This window comes from Drosophila sulfurigaster, chromosome 3 (genome assembly GCF_023558435.1).
Source record: "Drosophila sulfurigaster albostrigata strain 15112-1811.04 chromosome 3, ASM2355843v2, whole genome shotgun sequence".
Classification (NCBI taxonomy): domain Eukaryota; kingdom Metazoa; phylum Arthropoda; class Insecta; order Diptera; family Drosophilidae; genus Drosophila; species Drosophila sulfurigaster.
The window spans coordinates 27,550,697-27,571,033 of NC_084883.1; the positions used below are offsets into that span (position 1 = coordinate 27,550,697).

Consider the following 20,337-nt stretch of genomic DNA (forward strand, 5'->3'; position numbering starts at 1 on the left):
TATTTTATTTGGTATATTTTTAAAACGTTCGCTTTTATTCAAAATGGCTAATGGGTGTCTCACAATCAAGCATACTCGACTGTAGCTTTCTTAATTGTTAATTATGATCGTCAACCAAAAATGTCTGTACTTTTGCTTGAATTTTTATTTTAATTATGTTTTGTTATTATTATTATTGTTATTTTTAGACTCTTTGTCTAAGCTTAAAACTTTCACTCATGTAATATAAAATGAAAGTTTACAGTACCAAAAATGCTGTCAAATATAAATCATAAACTTTTGGTAAATATAAAGCAAACTTTTGCTGCCACTTTAATGAACTGTAATTGAATACATTTCACTTTTACAACCATGACATTTATCTAAAAATAAATGCACTTTATGGAATTGCAAAGCTGATGTTGAACTTAATCTGTCAAAATGCGGCCAATGTCATTTTGATTCAAGGGATTTGAGATGCAAGTCTCGTGCATAATTAAGGTTTAGATTTATTGATTAGTTTATCGAATGCACTTTCAAATTGTTTGTTGTTGCTTTACCCAAGGATACATTAGCAGTGCAACTCTGTTGCATTTCAATTGATAGTTCAGAGAGTGTATGTGTGTGTGTCTTGTATGTATGTGTGCGTTTGTGTGTGCTGCTAAACTAATCAAATGCGGCAGCCAGAAGTAATGTAAACTTCATTTGTAGCTAATGCCGAGGGGAGCAACAAAGCAACGCGTCATTTTGAACGCTGCGACGTGCAGATTTACAAGGACACACACACACACACACTCACACTGACGAAGTTGGCGCCTAAAATGCGGCAAGTGGAAAGCGAAAGCCAAGCAACATTTGGGGGGAAAACACACACACAAGGAGAAAAATCAAAACAAAAACACACGAGTTACCGGCAAAATACACGTGTAATCGCATCGTGTCCTTTGTGCTCGTGTCCTGGCATCGTTCAGTGCCGAACTTGAGCTGAACGAATCCTCGCAGCAACTGCGTCGAATCCAACGATGCGGTGCAAGGACTATAAAAGGATGAAACGTTCGCCAAAGCCACACATTTTGTCATCGTCCGTTGCAGGCAGCAGTTGAAAATTGGAAGAAACTTTTGGAGCAACTAAAACTGGTTAAGAAAGTGAAAACAAAAGTGAAAAGTGACTTGGAATATTGCCAAAATTAAACAATACACACACGAGGCACGAGTGTGGGTGTGTGCGACTGTGTGTGAGTGTGATTGTGTGAGTGCATATGTGAGTGTTTTGTTGCAGTTTTGAGCCAAAGTGAAATTCTATTTTGGCTAAGAGAGACTGTTGTGTTCTTGTTGTTGTTGTTGTCGCAAGTGCTGTAACTGGCATTGAGCGACGGCAACTGGAAAGTGCAACTTGTAAGCGGTTTAAAGACGCAGTCCAAGTATAAAGCTGAAAATAAATTACAAAAGAAAAAACGAAAACAAAACAAATATTTTATTTAATGCTTGTTCAATGGCAAAACAATTTACTCGCGTGCTGTGAAGTGAGCTCAGCATAAGTTTTTCAAGTGTTTTATTCCACTGGCTCGGCTCAATGTCAGCCAATTGATTGACGCATTTGCTCGTCTCGTGTGCAACCGACAACAACTACAACAGCAGCAAACAAACCACAACAAGAACAACCGCAACGGGAAAAACAGTTATCAACTTTTTGGCCAACATGTGGAGTTGGCAACGTATGCGCCATAAGCCACTCTGGGCTCTCATATCCTTGACCATCCTTCTTCTGGTGCTAGACAAGAGCCAGGCGAACACGGAGGCGCCACCCGTTGAGGCCACGACCACAATGGAGCCAGGTGAGTGTGCTTCTCTTCTCTTCTCTATTCGTTTCGTTTCTTTATTTTTTCAATTTACCGAAAAGCAAGCAAGTCATTCAATGCGATGCGATGCGATGCGATGACCTTCATTTGGTCAGCGACAAAAAGAAATAACGAAAATAAAAATTATGGCCTGTCGACTGTCGACTGGACATGCAGGACATTTGCAGGACACGCTGCGCCTACAGGCAGCCAACGGTTGTAGACTGCTTCTCAGTTATTGATGCTGAAGCGAACAGCCACTTTGTTAAATGACTTTCGTGCCCGAAAACGATAATCACACTGACTGCCCCCTCACACACCTCCTTTCGCCTCCTTCGGTATCCTTCTACTCACACACACGTACACAACGTGAAAGCTACACCAAAAAATAAAACAACTGCAAAAAATATGGATTGGTTTAGCAATGAACGAAGTGTGCATACTCTAGGTATTTAGAAAAAGTGGATCTTTGGTATTTTATTTGTTTCCTAGAGCATAATATATGATATTAAAAAAATATCTCATTCATTATGCAGCTTTTGTTTGAATGAATTGATTTAGCAATGATCGAAGTGTGCATACTCCACTTCTTTACAAAAAATGTTTATGCTTTATTTACTAGAGAATTCTATTTTTGAACGTATTTAATTCTGAAAAGTTTTCAAGAAATTGAATTGATTATGTACTAAAGGAAATAAATGTAGTTTCCAAAAGTTTTCATTTAATTTGTCATGCCGGATTCTTTAAATGGATTGATTTTAATCAATGAACGTGTGTGTGCATACTCTAAGTGGGTTTTTGGCATTTCATTAGATTCTTAGAACATATTTTGTTATAAATATATTTCATTCTGAAATGTTATGTATGCATTTAATAGGCAGGATGGTATTTAATTTATTTCCTAGCGAATTACCATATAAATATGTTGGAAATTCATTTTGCAAAGCTTAGATAATTTGCTATACAAGAAGTTTGAAAATATTAAAAGCTGTACAAACATCATGTAATTGTTATAGCAATTAAGGCTCAGGGGATTAACATATTTTAAGTTACTAAATGTACCAAAATTAAAATAAAACAAATATTTTTTTGTACTATTAATGACTCTACATCATAGCAAAAAAATTTAAAGTAGAATTCAGAATTTATTCATTTTATTTGTTAATTTCTGTACTATTAATTTAATATATTTTTTAAACAGTGAACCAATTTTAAGTATAATTTGGAATTTGTTAATATTATGTGTTATATTTGAGTCCCTTTTAGAAGGTTTATTGTTATTGTTATTAGCAATATTATAAAGAAAACAAATTTCAAGTAGTAAACAAAATATTTTTGCCGTCGGCTCTACATATTCATAATATTGTTATAAATAATTATAATTGCAATAGCTTACTTATTACTTATTTTATTACAAAAAAATATAATATTTAAACTAATTATAATTGTGAGTGCGCAATAAGTTTCATAGAGTAACTTTTTATTAATAAAATATCGTATGTGTTTTGGTTTTGCGTATGCAAAAAAAAATATTATCAATCCATTTTCAAAGTTTAGTGCACAAAGTTTCTTAAAAAGTATTCAATTAATTCATAAAAGACTTTTCTGAAGTACATTTCCTTCAAGACTTTCAACAATTGTACAAAGTTGTGGTTGCTCTATTATTAAAACTGTATGGCAAAGTTAACTTAATTAATATTTTGCTTGCATATCTTGTTTGTTGTACTTTTGAAGTGGTTAGAAAAATACATAAGGAAAGTAAAATTCTCGATCAATATTTTATAGTAAATTTTATAGCAAGTTCTGTTTAACAATATTCTACAGCAAAGTCAGCTGAATAAATGAAATAAGAAATACAGCCATATATTTGTATATTTCTGCGTAATTTATATATTTATTTTCACAACATTTTCCATGTTGTTTTTGCGTTTTTATTTCGAGCTGCGTGTGTTACAAATATGCTGGCATAGTTGCACTGCCTGCGATTCTGACATTTTTATCGAGTTATTCGAGAAAACAAAAAAAAAAAAAACCAAAGCAAAGCAAAGCCAATGGAAATGGAAAGCAAAGGCAAAGCGCAGAGCAAATAACTCGCAGCAAATGAAATATTTCACGTTCACAACGCTGAAGCCCTCTGACCCCCCGCTGCCTTCTCTTCCCTTCCATTCTTCGACACTTCCTAGCCTCGTTCCCCTTCCACCCCCCTCCACTCGCAATCTCAGCAACGGGCCTCAGCCTGGCCTGGCACAGAGGCAATCAAAACGAGGCCTGTTGGCCAAACCTTAATCCCAATCAGAGTCAACACACACACACAAACACACACGCGAACACAAATACACATACAAATGGAAAAAATAAAAGTGAAAGGTAGACGAGGCAAAGTGAGATTGCATGAAAGCATTTAATGAAGTATGGCAGCTACCGAGGGCTGCTTAATAGAAATTAATAGCCATACATTGGGGGGGAGATGGATGCCAGAGGTGACGAGGGGGGGAAATGAGAGGTGGTTATTTTGAGTGCTTGTGAAAAGTGTTCGATGATGCGGCTGCTGTCGTACGCAATTTGTTACGCAAAAGCAGATGCGCATAAAGTAATTAATTTTCCCTCTCGTTCTCGTTCACGTTCTCGTTCTCATTGTTGCCCTTAACGTGTAGCCCTTTCACAACTGTAGCTGCTGCTGATGATCTCATCAGTCGTTGAGGGGAGTGGGATGCAGAGAGTAAGCAACATTTTGTTGCAAAAACTGTGACGCAGTTGATTTTATTTACTGCGCGCGCCGAAAAGTGCGCAGTTTTTCCCGTGGAGCGTGCCACAGAAATGAAGTTGGTTTGTTGACTTTGCGGCAGGGTCAGCGATGTGGCATCAACTCAGCAGCAGTTGCAGCCAGCAACCAGCAGCCAGCAGCCAGCAGCCCTCACTTTCCATTTTGCCAACTAAAATATTTGACCAGCAAAAGCACAAACACACAAACAGAGAGTGACATAGACGCCGCCGCCCACTTGGAATTTAATTTGCATGACATAGAAGTGAAATCGCATTGGCAAGCAAATGGAATGCTGCCACAAAGCGTGGCGAGCAAATGAAAAGCACAGCTTGTCGCTTGGAATCTGCAATAAGCCACCGAAAATGGCTGCGCTGCGAAAATGTTCGCTCTCAGTCTGCGCAATTGTCCTTATCCATAAATCTTCGAGTATTTTTTTCTCTTCTTTTCCGCTGCTGCTACTTCTGATGACTAAGATGAGTTGCACTAGATCATTGTACTTGTGTAACCATAATGATCATGCTGAGCTTGATAATGATGATGATAATGTCCTTGCATATGTGACAACAACTGACTGCAAAGTGGCGCCTGGCAAACGTTCTGGCCTGGTTCTGTTTGCTGGCTTTAGGGGGCTTGACTTGGCTCCAGTTTGCTGTGTGCATTATGCATGCAAATGGTATAACCGAGTAACGAACTGTCAAAATCAAAAGCGACAACTGCGAGAAAAAAAACTAGTAAGAAAGTTACAGGCGAGTGGGCTCGACTGTGAGATACTCGGTATCTATTTTGAGTAGAAGCAAAACAGTGCTGAATTAATTTTAAAATATATCAAGTGGATTTACCTAAAAAATACTAAAAATATACAATTTGCTATAGTTGGTATATACAGTACATAGTATATTACGTCAAAATATACTATATACTGCAAAATATACTAGATAAGCCAAAGGCACTAAGAAAACTATTATGTCTATATCTCTTATAGTCTCTGAGATCTAGGTGTTTATACGGACGGACAGACAGACAGACGGACAGTTGTTGACGACGATTATGAATATATATTCTATTGGGTCGGAGATGCCTCCTTCTGCCTGTTACATACATTTCCTTCAAGCATAAAGCTATAATGCCCTTCTACTCTATGGCTAACGGGTAAAAACAGTAACCGTAAAGAGTCGCTCAAGAAACCAACCCGAAACCCTGTTCCTATCCCTGTCCCAATCTACAATCCCTATTCTCAGTCTGTGCCTGGCACATTATGTGCAATGTATGCGCTAAAAGATAAGGATGACTCGACGCCAAGGCAATGCCAAGTCTTGGCTGCAGTTGCGTCTCCATTTCTCCGTCGCTGACACAGGGGGCGTATGCGTGTTTTGCATAAATGCAGTGGAAAGAGAGTGAAGGAGACAGAGAGGCAACTGTAGACTTGTTCATTGTGGCAAAACTGCTTTTGCTTGGCTGTGCATGAATGATTTATGGCGCAGTTGCAGCATCACTGCAGCCAGCAGCCAACAGGCTGCCCGTTGCCAGCGATTATCAGCCGAAAGCTAGTCAAGACTGAGCGCAGATTAAAGAACTCTTTCGCTGTGTTGCCAACTTTCCAACTATTTGATAATGTTACAGCTCCACACAATTACTAAAAGCGTGCTTTGCACTCAGCTCAAAAGTAGACTATGGTCTTTTAATTAGCGAGAGCTTTGCATTCGAAAGCACCGCAATCTAATCGCTTTTAAAAAGCTTACCGCAACAGTAGATTAATCTGAAAAGCATGTGCGAATAGTACTTTCGCATTTATTTTGCCTTGAGGTTGGTCAGTTACTTAAAATTGCTTAGTCATCGTTAGTTGACTTTATTATGATTGCACAGTCAGCATTAGTTGCGACTAATCAAATATATTAATCATGTTGATAGGCGCTTTTTCATTTAGCTTAGTCATTGTGAATTTCACTAATTTCAACAGACAAATAAAGCTTGTGTTTTGGTCTTTATAACCATTTTATTTATCGTATTTTATTCATCGCCTCACAAGTTTTACTTTAATATTATTGTTGGTTCGCAATGTGATGCCACTATTAAAAACGAAATGTTTCGGATTCACAAGTGGCAGAATCTTGAACTGCTTCAGCACGACGATCAGCAGCGTCTTCATTTCCAGCAGTGCATACTTTTGTCCTATACAATTCCTCTGCCCCGCACTAAACGGAATGTAGGAGTATATATGACGATTCGTAGAATTTTCGGGGAAAAATCTCTCGGGACGAAATTCATTTGGCGAATCCCAATGCTTGGGATTCCGGTGGATATCAAACACATGCAGCATAATCTGTGTGCCAGCAGGAAGGATGAGACCATTGGCCAGCTCTGTCTTTCGCTGCACTTGACGACCCATAAAAGGCACCGAGGGAAACATGCGCATTGTTTCCTTGACAAAGCAATCCAAGTACTTCAGTTTAGCTATTTGATTGATGTCAAGGTTGCTAAAATCATCTATAGAGTACAAATAATTAGAATGTAACTTCAACGCAATTGAATGAAACTTACCATCGATGAACTCGTTGACTTCTTGGTAACACTGTTCTTGCTTATCAGCATAGAGAGACATATTCATCAGTCCAAATATGAGACCCATTGAAGTGGTATCGAAGCCCTCGAACATGAGTGTGTCCACTTCCTCGCAAATTCCTTGGTGATCAATGAGTCCATCCTTCTCAGCGAATATCAAGGTGTCCAGCATGGCATAGCGTTGCTTTTTGTTGATGTAACTAAATGAAAATATGGAAATTAATTTCAAAATCTAGCTGCGACTTATCAATGCTCACATATCATCATCGGCATCTGCATGCGTATTTTGAGGATTCCTTAGAGCATCCTGCAGAAGTATGCGTCGCTTAGCAATAATTTCACTAGAGAAATCATGAATTGTCTTTAGCATGGGTTTATCCTCCTTGGCACCAAAGAGATTATAAGTTGTATTATTCCAATAAAAGGGATTGCTTATTCGCCTTAAGAAACGCTTTTCTATCAAAGCAAAGTTTTTGCGATAATTGTCGCCCTTCTCAGCCATATCATCTAGCTTAACACCCATAGCAGTCTCTATGGAATAGATTGTTGATTAGAAATTTCTGTTTCTTAGCTTTTTAATTTTAAAATACTTACCACAAATACTGTTGAGCGTGAAACGGGGTATCAACTCACTAACAGAAATTGAAATCTCAGATGCGCCACGAAATTGTTCAACGAACTTCAGACTTTCGGCTCTATAAAAAAAGAATAGAAAAATAAATCAATAAATAACTAATTAAAACCTGAATTGTTTCTGCTATACAATTACTCACTTGAAAATCTCCTCGAATTGTGCCAATATATTAAAATGAAAGGTTGGTGTCAATATCTTGCGTCGACTATGCCACTTTTTGTCTGTATTTAAAATAATTATGGTGAATTAATCATCGCTTAATTTCACTTTATTGTACTTTACCTGTTGAGGTCAGGAGTCCAGTGCGCAGTGCAGGGTGCAGAAAATCGTATATCAAACTTTTGGTTATCAGATTCTGATCATTCAATATCAATTCGACAACCTCAGGATCAATAACGTTGTAAAGTGCCATGCCCATTCCATATTCAATATAACTGCTTTGAATTTTCTTAGCATGTCCGCGTGAATGTTGAAATATCTCAGCTATAAAAACAACAACAAGTTCACAATTGATCACAACAAATTAATTCGAGTGTTAAATTCACCGTCACTTTTGCCGTACAGGTCGAAGCCATTGCCAAAGATTGTCTTGCCCTTGGCCACAGGAGCAATGCTCTCTACAGGACGACCGTCCTTGGTTTGCACACGAGGCGCAAAAAAGGACAGTACAAAGTAATCTTTATTCATTTCCTTGAGCCAAAAGTAAAGGCTAAGAACTGCAAGCAGGACCCACAAAAACAATTCCATTTTAATTGAAGAACAATTTTGTTAATGTTCGCTTCTAGCTTAGTTCGGCGACTAAATACCATTTGAATACCCCAACCATTCATATAATTCGCACTCGCACTCACAGACACTTTCTCACGCCCAGTAAACATCGCTAAAGATAAGATTGTGTTTGGACAGCAGTACCAACTGATCAATTGTATTAATAAACATAAAGAAATTATTGACTAATTGAGGGATTGACATGGCTTTGGCTCAACGATTGCGGCTAAAATTGTTGCTTTATCTAAGCTTCTACAATTTCATTTATAATGCCAATTCATGCTTGACATGCTAAAATTGTTTGACAGACTCAACTAGCAAATACCTTGTAGTGGACAGCGAAGCGCAACAGGGCGTATGCTTGATTTATGCCAATTACTAAAAGCGTCAACGATGCGGCCTTGTAAACTATCTAATTACATATAGTTCTATTATATATATATTATTTTTGGATATATAGTTCATTTGAAAAAGATTACATGAACGAAAATTTAAATTAAAATTGATTACGGAAATTAACGTTAATGTAAATTACATTACATACAAATAATACTTTTGTTGTCATTACCAAATCGAATCATGTAAAACTCAATATAAATCAAATGGCCAGTTTTGAATTGCTTAATATTTAAATAATTATTACTTTTAAGCTTTAAATAAACTCTTATTAAAGATTTCCATTTAGTGAATTTGATAGTCAATCATCACGTTAATCTTGAAACGATTTTTATTCATTCATAAAGGAGAACATGTCAGTTTAAGTCTTGGCATCAAATATGGTATCATATTTCTTGAACATACTGTGGCGCATTATCAGCATTGCTTCTCTTAGGGAAAGCTAAAGCTCTTGAACTTTTCTCTTACAAAGATCTATAGCTTTGACGCAACACAAGAGTGTGGGCTCTCTTAAGTTATTCGAATTGTCTGATATCAACACTATGGCAATCCGAATCCATTATATATTCTCTACTGCGAATCTCTTAAATGAAGCTTACAAATGTCTTTTAAATTGAAAAATCTTTTTATTTAAAGAATAATTATTATTATTTTATATATTTTAAGAATTTGGCACTTTTTATTTTCACTTAAAACAATTTTAGTCTATTGCCGCTTCACAAGCTTTACTTTAATATTATTGTCTGTTCGCAGGGTAATTCCTGTACTGAAAACCAAATCTTTGGTATCAATTAGAGGTAGAATTCTGTATTGTTTTAAAACAACAATAAGGAGAGTCTTCATTTCCAGCATTGCATACTTTTGACCTATGCAATTCCTCTGTCCGGCACTGAATGGAATATAGGCATAAGTATGCCGATCTCTACAGTTTTCAGGCAGAAATCTTTCAGGTTGGAACTCATCTGGTGAATCCCAGTATTTGGGACTACGATGAATATCAAATATATGAAGAGAGATCTGCGTGCCGGCCGGAAGAATGAGACCATTGGCCAGTTCTGTTTCTCGCACTGCTTGTCGTCCAGTAACAGGTACCGAAGGGAACATTCGCATTGTTTCTTTTATAAAGCAATCCAAGTACTTTAGTTTACCTATTTGATTCATGTCCAGGTTGCTGAAGTCATCTATGAGATAAATACAGTTATACAATGCATACTTTGTGTTACAAAATCTTACTTACCAGCTATGTACTCATTGATTTCCTGATAGCAAAGCTCCTGTTTGTCAGCATAGAGAGACATATTCATCAATGCAAATATGAGACCTATTGATGTACCATCGAAGCCCTCGAACATGAGTGTATCCACTTCCTCGCAGATTCCTTTATGATCGATAAGACCATCTGTCTCAGCAAATATTAATGTATCCAGCATGGCAAAGCGTGGCTTATTGTTCACATAGCTAAATAAATAAATGATTAAGTAATCTACATTTTAATTTCACATTATTTGTACACACATATCTTCGTCTGCATCTTGTGTTCTTTTGCGATGTTGTAGATCCACCTCGAGAAGTATACGACGCTTGGCAATGATTTCATTGGAGAAATCATGAACAACTTTTAGTGAACTTGCGTCTGCCTTTGGCCTAAAGTATTCATATAAAGTTTTGTTCCAGAAAAATGGATTACTCAAACGTCTTACGAAAGACTTGTCGATCATAGTAAAGTTCTCTCGGTAAAGATCACCCTTTTAGGCCATATCATCGAGTTTAACCCCCATGGCAGTCTCTGCAAAAGAGAAATATAATTTCAAAAGAGTGACTAAGCATTAAATGATAAGCATACTCACCGCAAATACAATTCAAAGTGAATCTGGGTACCAGATCACTTATAGAAATTGAAATCTCTGATGCTCCATTAAATTGTTGTACAAATTTAAAACTTTCAGCTCTATATTTGTAGATGGCAGATAAACATTACTAAAATGTATTAAAAAATAAAGATGTTCTTTAAATACTTGCTTGAATATCTCTTCAAACTGTCCCAAAATATTAAAGTGAAAAGTGGGTGTTACCAGCCTCCTTCGACTGTGCCATTTCTTATCTGCAAAGCAATTAAATAAGTTAATCGTAAAGTTATCGTAATGTTATGGTTAATTTACCTGTAGAAGTCAAGAGTCCAGTGCACAGCGCTGGATGTAGAAAATCGTATATAATGCTTTTGGTTATCAAATTCTGATCGTTCAATACTAGCTCAGCACTTTCCGCGTCAGTTATATTGTATATTGCTATACCGAACCCATATTCTATGAAGCTAGATGGGAATGTTTCTGCCCTAATGCGCAATTGTTGAAATACCTGCTCTGCAAAAAAAGATTCGGATAAACAAAGATTACAATGAATGTTTTTAATCTACTACACATGAAACAACTTACGTTCCGTTAAACCGTACAGGTCAAAACCATTGGCAAAAATTGTTCTGCCTTTGGCCACAGGTGCAATTGTCCATTCGGGGCGTCCATCTTTGGTCTTCACACGAGGCGCAAAGAAGGCGAGCACATAATAATCTTTATTGATTTGGTAGAGCCAAAATAATAGGCTAACAACTGCAAGCAGCACCCACAAAATTAAGTCCATTTCAAACTAAGAACAAATCTATCACTCCTCACTTGTAACTTCGTTTGGCAACTAAAGATTGTTTGCCTACGCGGCGTGATGGTACGATTTATCATATGATGCTCAGTAATCGATTATTTTGTTTCAATTAACATTAATCGAGTATGCGATAAGTAATCGATTTACGCGCAAAAAAAAATTTCAATTTCTATAGTTCATGAATATATTATGTATTTTTTATTTTTGTTGGTAACATTGTTTGTTTCATTCAGATTTAAAAATATGGCCAGATTTAGAAAACAATTCAAATACAAAACTATAATATTAATATTCGATTATTTATTTTTTCTTCAACTAATTGTGAACTATAATCGCATGGTTTTAATGAATTACAAACTCAAAAATCGGTTTTTTGTCATCACTACGCACGCCTTTTAAACATAGTTACTTATAGTATAAGATAAGACTGTTAGACAGAGGTAGAGTAAAAACCTAGATAAGGCAAATTTCGAGTGGTTGCTTTGGAACTATCATAAGATATTAAAATCTTGTAAATTGTTTTCTTGCATTTAAATCTTCAAATTTAATTTCTTCATAATGTTTCATGTACGTAGATCATGTTATGCAGTCTAAGCAGCTGTGCTTCTCTTAAATTATAATTCAATTAATGCTTTTACTGGAGCTTTTCCCTTATAATCATCTATAGCATTGACATACTTTCATAGTCCCTACTTCTAAATTAAAACAATAATTTATCTACAAGCATATGACAATATTTGCATTATTTTTATAATTACTATTTTTTAATCAATTTAAATTTACGATGTTATATAGATTTTAGGCTATTAACGCTTCACAAGCTTTACTTTAATATTATTGTTGGTTCGCAGCGTTAACCCAGTATTGAAAACAAAATCTTTGGGATCAACGAGTGGTAGAATTTTGTATTTTTTCAAAACAACAATGAGCAGGGTCTTCATTTCCAGGTTTGCAAACTTTTGACCCATGCAATTCCTCTGTCCGGCACTGAATGGAATATAGGCATAAGTGTGACGATCTTTACAGTTTTCCGGCAGGAATCGTTCAGGCTGGAACTCATCTGGCGAATCCCAATACTTGGTATTACGATGAATGTCAAAAATATGCAGAATAATCTGAGTGCCAGCTGGAAGAATCAGACCATTGACTAGTTCCGTTTCTCGTACTGCTTGACGACCCGTTAAAGGAACTGCTGGGAACATGCGTAATGATTCCTTTAAAAAGCAATCCAAGTACGTGAGTTTACCAATTTGATTGACATCCAGGTTGTTGAAGTCATCTATAAGATATTGAAGGTTAGACAAGCAGCAAGTTTAGTTAAAGAGAAGCACACTCACCATCAATATACTCGTTGACTTCTTGGTAGCAAAGTTTCTGTTTATCGGCATAGAGAGACATATTCATCAATGCAAATATGAGACCCGTTGAAGTTGTATCGAAGCCAGCGAAAATGAGCGTATCCACTTCTTCGCAAATTCCCTGATGATCAATGAGACCATCTTTCTCAGCAAATATCAATGTGTCCAACATGGCGAAGCGTTGCTTCTTGTTGATATAGCTAGATATGAATAGAAGATTCATAATAACAAATTGCATTTTCATCTTATTTATACTCACATGTCATCATCCGGATCTTGTGAGCTCTTGCGACGTACAAGTTCTTCTTCGAGAAGTATGCGACGCTTGGCAATAATTTCGTTGGAGAAGTTGTGAACGACTTTTAGAGCAAGTGCATCTTCCTTGTTTCCAAAAAGTTCATAAACTTTTGTATACCAGTAAAAAGGATTGCTTAAACGCTTTATAAAAGCTTTTTCGATCATTGCAAAGCTCTGACGATAAAGATCACCCTTCTCGGCCATATCATCGAGCTTAACCGCCATGGCAGTCTCTGGAAAAGAGAAATGTAATCTCAAAAGTAGATCTATAGCATTCAATAATATATAAACTCACCGCAAATAATATTTAAAGTCAATCTGGGTATCAGCTCACTCACAGAAATTGAGATATCAGACGCCTGATGAAATTGTTTAACAAATTTCAAACTTTCAGCTCTGCATATAAACAATGTATTTTCAAAAAATAAATTAAAAGCTGAACTGAATGAAAAGCTAAAAGAGAACCATAAGTTTTCAGAGTACCCACTTGAAAATCTCTTCAAATTGCCCCAAAATATTGAAATGAAATGTGGGAGTTAAGAGCTTCCTTCGAGAGTGCCATTTTTTGCCTTCAAATTAATTAAATAAGTTAATTGTAATCTTATCATAATGTAATGACAACCTGTCGATGTTAAGAGTCCAGTGTGTAGTGCTGGATGTAGAAAATCGTACATCACACTTTTGGTTACCACATTTGGATCGTTCAATATCAACTCGGCATTCTCCGCGTCAATTATATTATAAATGGCTCCACCGGAGCCATATTCTATATAGCTAGCTTTCAATGTTTTGGCTCGAATGCGTGAGTGCTGAAACACCTCCTCTGCAAAAACAGAAAGATTAGACAAATTCGCCGGCAGTATAACGAACGTTTTTAACTTACGGTTTGTTAGGCCATACAAATCAAAGCTATTACCAAAAATCGTCTTCCCCTTGGCCACAGGTGCAATTGTGTATTCGGGGCGACCATCTTTGGTCTTAACACGTGGACAGAAAAATGCAAGTACATAACAGGTCTTGTTAATTTGATACAGCCAATAGATAAGGCTACCGGCTGCAATAAGCACCAATAAACACAAAGCCATTTGACAAAACAAAAATAATAATACGGAGAACCTGTCGTTACAAATTCTCATCGACGACTAATCGCGCTTGCGCTATATTATTGTTATTTGTTGTCAGAAGCGAATGTCTGGGAAACGCCGGTAGAGATAAGATTATGATTGTTGCGTTATCAATAATGTTTGCCCCATGTGTGTTCATGAATATGCGTGTAAACAAATGTGAAGAACCAAACATTTTAATCAGTGAATATTATTATAGCTTTTAGTAAGCTTCAAACATTTCATTCTAGTTGCTTACTCATGCTGAACGTGCAGATACCGAGTACTGAAAGCATATGCAAATTATATGGACAGTTTATTTAGGCAAATTATATTATCGGTTGTTAAGTGGAAACATACACTTTTTAATCAGTGATTGTTTTTGTAGATTTTACTATACATCAAAGATTCCATTCATGTTGCTTACTCACGCTTATTATGCCAAAAATAATATGAAATTTATTCAAGAGGCGCTGGTATTAAATTGATTAAGAATCGTACGTCTATTTACCTTTTACTATTTATTAATTATTTTTGTTAAGTAATATTACAATAAGAGTACTGCTTAGGGATTTGAATGAAAGGATTACGACACGTGAACCTAAAAAAATTCCTATACTTTTCTTGAATTTGATTCTTAACTCTAACTCAATCTTTTGTATTTTTATTTTGACAGCTCTCCCTTTAGTTGTCAAGTGACTTTTTGTTTATGTAACGTCATAAAACTAAGTCTGTCTTAATAATTTATCAGTTTTTTATTCACACATTCAAACATTTTAATCAGTGATTGTTGTTGTAGATGTTACTACGTATAAAGATTTCATTCACTTTGCTTACTCACGCTTATTATACAAAAATAAATAAAAATGTACTACACGGGTAGATACCCTGCAATGAGCGAATTTTGCTATGGAAATTCTTATATTTCTAGTAGTAATTACTATGATTACTATAAGTTTACTGTATCAAGATTTTAGTCAACTCACACTTATTATACAATGAGAAATGCAAATGCTCAGCGAGAAAATACACTTGGAGGTCAAGTGTAATATAGTAGAAATTCTAATATTTTAATAAATAATTATTTACTATTAAGTCTTTAGATTAAGGTCTCATTCGTTTTGCCTACTCACGCTTACTTTACTAAAATTAGTTGATAATATACCGAACTAATAAATACCCATTACTCCACTTTTGGAAGACAAATAATTATTGTTCTCTTAAGGTTTTATTTAATAACTTATTTACGTCTCACAAGCTTAACTTTAACATTGTTATTTGTACGCAGAGTGATGCCAGTATTAAAGACAAAATCTTTGGGATCGACTAGAGGTAGAATTTTAAATGTTTTCACCATGGCAATGAGCAGGGTCTTCATTTCCAGCTGGGCATACTTTTGACCTATGCAATTACGCTGACCAGCACTGAAGGGAATATAGGAGTATATATGACGATCCTTGGTGTTCTCGGGCAGAAAACGCTCAGGCCGGAACTCATATGGAGAGTCCCAATACTTTGCATTGTGATGAATGTCATACACGTGAATTGTGATCTGGGTTCCGGCAGGAAGTATCAGACCATTGGCCAAAGCCGTCTCCCGCACTGCTTTCCGGCCCATAATTGGCACCGAGGGGGAACATGCGCATTGTTTCCTTGACAAAGCAATCCAAGTACTTCAGTTTAGCTATTTGATTGACATCCAAATTGCTGAAGTCATCTAAGAATTTATTAAAGGTTAAGCAATGCATATATTTAGTTAGAGAGTTGAACACTTACCATCGATGAATTCGTTGATTTCTTGGTAACAAAGTTCCTGCTTATCAGCATAAAGCGACATATTCATCAACCCAAATATGAGACCCATTGAGGTGGTATCGTATCCCTCGAACATCAAAGTGTCCACTTCCTCGCAGATTCCATTATGATCAATGAGACCATCTTTCTCAGCAAATATCAGTGTATCCAGCATGGCATAACGTTGCTTCTTGTTAATGTAACTGTTAATAAAAAAGAAGATTAAGAAATAATTCCTTTTTTTGTATCAATCTACACTTACATATCATCTGCATCCGCCTGAGTATTTTTGCGTTGTTCAAGATCCTCCTTAAGTAGTATGCGACGCTTGGCAATAATTTCACTAGAGAAATCGTGAACCACCTTTAGGGCCGGTGCCTCTTTCTTTGCGCCAAATAGCTCATAAATTGTTTGGTTCCAAAAGAATGGATTGCCCAGACGCTCCATGAAGTACTTTTCGATCAAACCAAAGTTTTTGCGATAAAGATCTCCCTGTTCGGCCATATCATCAAGTTTAACCCCCATAGCAGTTTCTGTTAAATAAAAATATAAGCAACAATCTTGAGCAGCTGCTTATCTTGGAATTTTATAAAAGAACGCACCACAAACACTGTTAAGAGTGAATCGGGGAATCAGCTCGCTGAGAGAGATATCAGTCTCTGTTTTACCATTAAACTGTTTGATAAACTTTTGGCTTTCAGCTCTAAAAGAATCGAAAATTAAAAATATATTTTAAGTTCTATTCAACTTTTGACTTACTTGAATATCTCTTCGAATTGTCCCAAAATGTTAAAGTGGAATGTGGGCGTTAACATCTTGCGGCGACTGTGCCACTTCTTATCTGCAAATAACATATTTATTATGGTATACACCCTTCACTGACGGCATAGTTTGTTGAACTTTACCTGTGGATGTCAGAAGTCCAGTTTGCAAGGCTGGATGTAGGAACTCATACACAATACTCTTTGTTATAAGACTTTGGTCGTTCAATATTAGCTCTGCATTCTCCGCATCGATTATGTTGTAAAGAGGCACGCCTAGTCCATATTCAATGTAACTAGATTTTAAATCTCTCGCGCGTTTACGTGAATGCTGAAACACATCAGCTGTGAAAGGTCGCGATAATTAATATCAAATTCATCTATTTTTACGCGCAATTCAACTCACATTCCTTTAGGCCATACATATCAAAGCAATTGCCAAAGACTGTTTTGCCTTTGGCTACTGGAGCAATGGCGTCCAAAGGACGACCATCCTTGGTCCTAACACGAGGCGCAAAGAACGAGAGCACATAATAGTCCTTGTTCATTGCGTACAGCCAATAGATAAGGCTGCCAATGGCAATAACCACTAACAAACATAAACTCATTGCGAGAGTTTTTTTTTTAATTAATTAAAGCAAGTATTACTTTTCGGTTTCACCAACGTTTGGCAACTGAATCGTGCTGCACTTAAACTTGAACCATTCATACATTCCCACAATCTACTAATAGACACTTGGTAGACCGGGTAAATGCGGTTAATGATAAGATAATGTTTTTATAGTAGCAGCAAATACGCTGTTGCGATCAACAGGTTATTAATGTATTCATGAACACAAACAGATGTTAATATATTATTGAATAACCGATTGATGCATTGATATATTGACATCCGCTGTGGGTCAACTAATTGCTGCAACAACAGTAATTAAAGCTTTATCAAAGCTTCTAACATTTCATTCTAAATGCTTCGTCATGGTGAACATGCAATACTTTGTTTGTAGTGTCAACCAGCTAATACCCTGTACTTTGTATTTTCGTGTTTAATCTTTTGTAAATAAAATTTTAACCTATGATACTGCAACGAAGACTTTGTTATTTTTACTGTTGTAGTCGTAACAATTTACAATTTTTTGATAATTTTTAATTAAACGCAATCATGATGATTTTGCTGTTTTTCTAAAATTTTCTCATATATTAAATCAGAGCTCGGCTTCTGCTTTTAAAAGGCTTCTCTAAGTATTTACTGCTCGTAGCTGCAATATCTAATTTCTCTTATATTTCGTAACAAAATTTAAAGTTTAATAAAATGCAGTTATCATAGAGTAAATAATTTCTTCAATGTTTATTGTTAATTAACAGATTATCTTTAAGTTAGTTACAACAGGTTAAAAACAGTTTTTAATTTACGAACTCCTCTTCACCAGCTTGACTTTAATATTATTGTTGGTTCGTAGTGTAATTCCAGTATTAAAAACAAAATCCTTGGGATCCATGAGAGGTAAAACTTTGAATTTTTTGAGCACCACAATGAAAAAGGTCTTTAACTCAAGCTGAGCATACTTTTGTCCAATGCAATTACGTTGTCCAGCACTAAAGGGCATATAAGCATATATGTGACGATCCCTTGAATTTTCGGGCAAGAAACGCTCGGGTCGGAACTCATTGGGTGAATCCCAATATTTGGGATTACGATGGATGTCAAACACGTGCAAAACAGCCTGAGCTCCAGCGGGAAGTATGAGACCATTGGCCAGTTCTGTTCGCTTTTTAACATCACGTCCAATGACTGGGGCAGAGGGAAACATTCGCAATGTTTCTTTGATGACACAATCCAAATATTGTAGCTTAGATATTTGATTTATATCCAAGTTACTTAAGTCATCTAAGTGATATAATCGGAAATGTGTTAACAATTCAACGGAAAAGAAAGGGACGCAAACTCACCATCAATGTAGTCATTGATTTCCTGATAACAAAGTTCTTGTTTATCGGCGCAAAGAGACAAATTCATGAGACCAAATATGATGGCCAAGGATGTGGTATCGAAGCCAGCGAACATGAGTGTGTCCACTTCTTCGCAGATTCCATCGTGATCAATTAGACCATCTTTCTCAGCAAATATCAAAGTATCCAGCATGGCGAAGCGTTATTTCTTGTTGATGTAACTAATTCGATAATAGTAATATAAACATTCCCACTTTGAAATCTTGTACACTCACACATCATTATCAGCTTCAGCATGAACATTCTTCCGTTGCTCTAGCTCTTCCTTGAGAAGTATGCGACGCTTGGCAATGATTTCACTCGAGAAATCATGAACAATTTTAACAGCTCGTGCATCGTTCTTATCGCCAAAGTACTTATAAATTATATCACTCCAATAAAATGGGTTGTTCAAACGTTTAATGAAAGTTTGTTCAATCATAGCAAAATTCTGACGATATCGATCGCCTTTCTCGGCCATATCATCAAGTTTGACTCCCATTGCAGTCTCTGTTGAAGACAAAAGAATATAATATAATTTCTTTTGTCAATTTGCTTTATGTCTAAGCTTACCACAAATGGTGTTTAATGTGAATCTAGGTATCAGTTCACTGAGTGAGATGTCAATATCTGATTTACCTTCAAACTGTTTCACGAACTTGAAGCTCTCAGCTCTGTTGGATTGTAAATAATTTATTTAAGGTACTAGAGCTTAATTGAAACTCACTTGAATATCTCTTCAAACTGTCCCAAAATATTAAAATGAAATGTGGGTGTTAACATCTTACGTCGACTGTGCCATTTTTTATCTAAAATCTTTTTGATAGTATAAAAGTTAAAACACTTAATCCATTATGATTTACCTGTAGATATCAGCAATCCAGTTTTCAGAGCTGGTTGTAGAAAGTCGTATGTGAAGCTTTTAGTAATCAGACTCTGATCGTTCAATACCAACTCGGCAACCTCTGCATCAATTATATTGTAAATGGGCAAAGTCATATTATATTCAATATAACTTTTCTTTGTTTCGTTGGCTTTTTGGCGAGCATTATCAAACGTTTCCGCTGAGGAGAAGATGAAAAGATAAAGGTAAAGTTTTCAGAGAATAAAACCTTTCTACGCACCATCAGTTAAACCAAACAAGTCAAAGCAATTGCCAAAGATTGTTCTGCCTTTGGCCACTGGAGCAATGCTCTCTAAAGGACGACCATCCTTGGTCTTTACACGAGGCGAGAAGAATGCGAGCACATAATAATCCTTGTTCAGTTGATAGAGCCAAAAGAGAAAGCTCCCAATGGCAATGAGCACCAACAAAAATCCAGCCATTTTCACTAGCGTGTACTTCCACTCCGTTCTACCTCAACGCAATAACTAAATGTGGGAACTGAACCAGACAAGTATCCGACCATAATACTTGTTTTTGCACAGTAGACTGCATCTGAGAATAG

At 36.3% G+C, this 20,337-nt stretch overlaps 3 protein-coding genes and 2 pseudogenes across 4 annotated transcripts in view; 1 reads left to right on the forward strand and 4 right to left on the reverse strand.

The window, feature by feature from the left end:
- The first annotated feature begins 1,049 nt into the window (after nt 1–1,049).
- The window catches only part of LOC133843872 (locomotion-related protein Hikaru genki), a 35,410-nt gene continuing 16,122 nt past the window's right edge, over nt 1,050–20,337 (forward strand). For both annotated transcript variants that reach the window (XM_062277630.1, XM_062277631.1), the window contains exon 1: nt 1,050–1,814. In XM_062277630.1, the coding sequence (XP_062133614.1) occupies nt 1,679–1,814 (136 nt within the window). In that variant the 5' untranslated portion in view covers nt 1,050–1,678. The remainder of the gene's footprint in view (nt 1,815–20,337) is intronic.
- Nucleotides 6,593–8,978, reverse strand: LOC133843878 (cytochrome P450 4p1-like). Its single transcript, XM_062277636.1, has 7 exons — nt 8,320–8,978; nt 8,057–8,257; nt 7,914–7,995; nt 7,735–7,835; nt 7,398–7,671; nt 7,120–7,340; nt 6,593–7,065 (listed from the first exon to the last, which is right to left on the reverse strand). Exons 1-7 carry the CDS (start codon nt 8,519–8,521, stop codon nt 6,593–6,595), a joined length of 1,554 nt encoding a protein of 517 aa, XP_062133620.1. The 5' UTR covers nt 8,522–8,978.
- LOC133843877 (cytochrome P450 4p1-like) lies at nt 9,595–11,650 on the reverse strand (annotated as a pseudogene).
- On the reverse strand, nt 12,371–17,593 carry LOC133844296 (uncharacterized). The gene is given in 16 exon segments (XM_062278215.1): nt 12,371–12,869; nt 12,928–13,148; nt 13,208–13,478; nt 13,541–13,641; nt 13,733–13,814; nt 13,868–14,068; nt 14,129–14,387; nt 15,236–15,255; nt 15,597–15,981; nt 15,983–16,065; nt 16,125–16,345; nt 16,405–16,675; nt 16,745–16,845; nt 16,902–16,983; nt 17,048–17,248; nt 17,310–17,593. Coding segments are annotated over 16 exon segments (3,174 nt in total). The 5' UTR covers nt 17,512–17,593; the 3' UTR covers nt 12,371–12,396.
- Nucleotides 18,225–20,275, reverse strand: LOC133843875 (cytochrome P450 4p1-like; annotated as a pseudogene).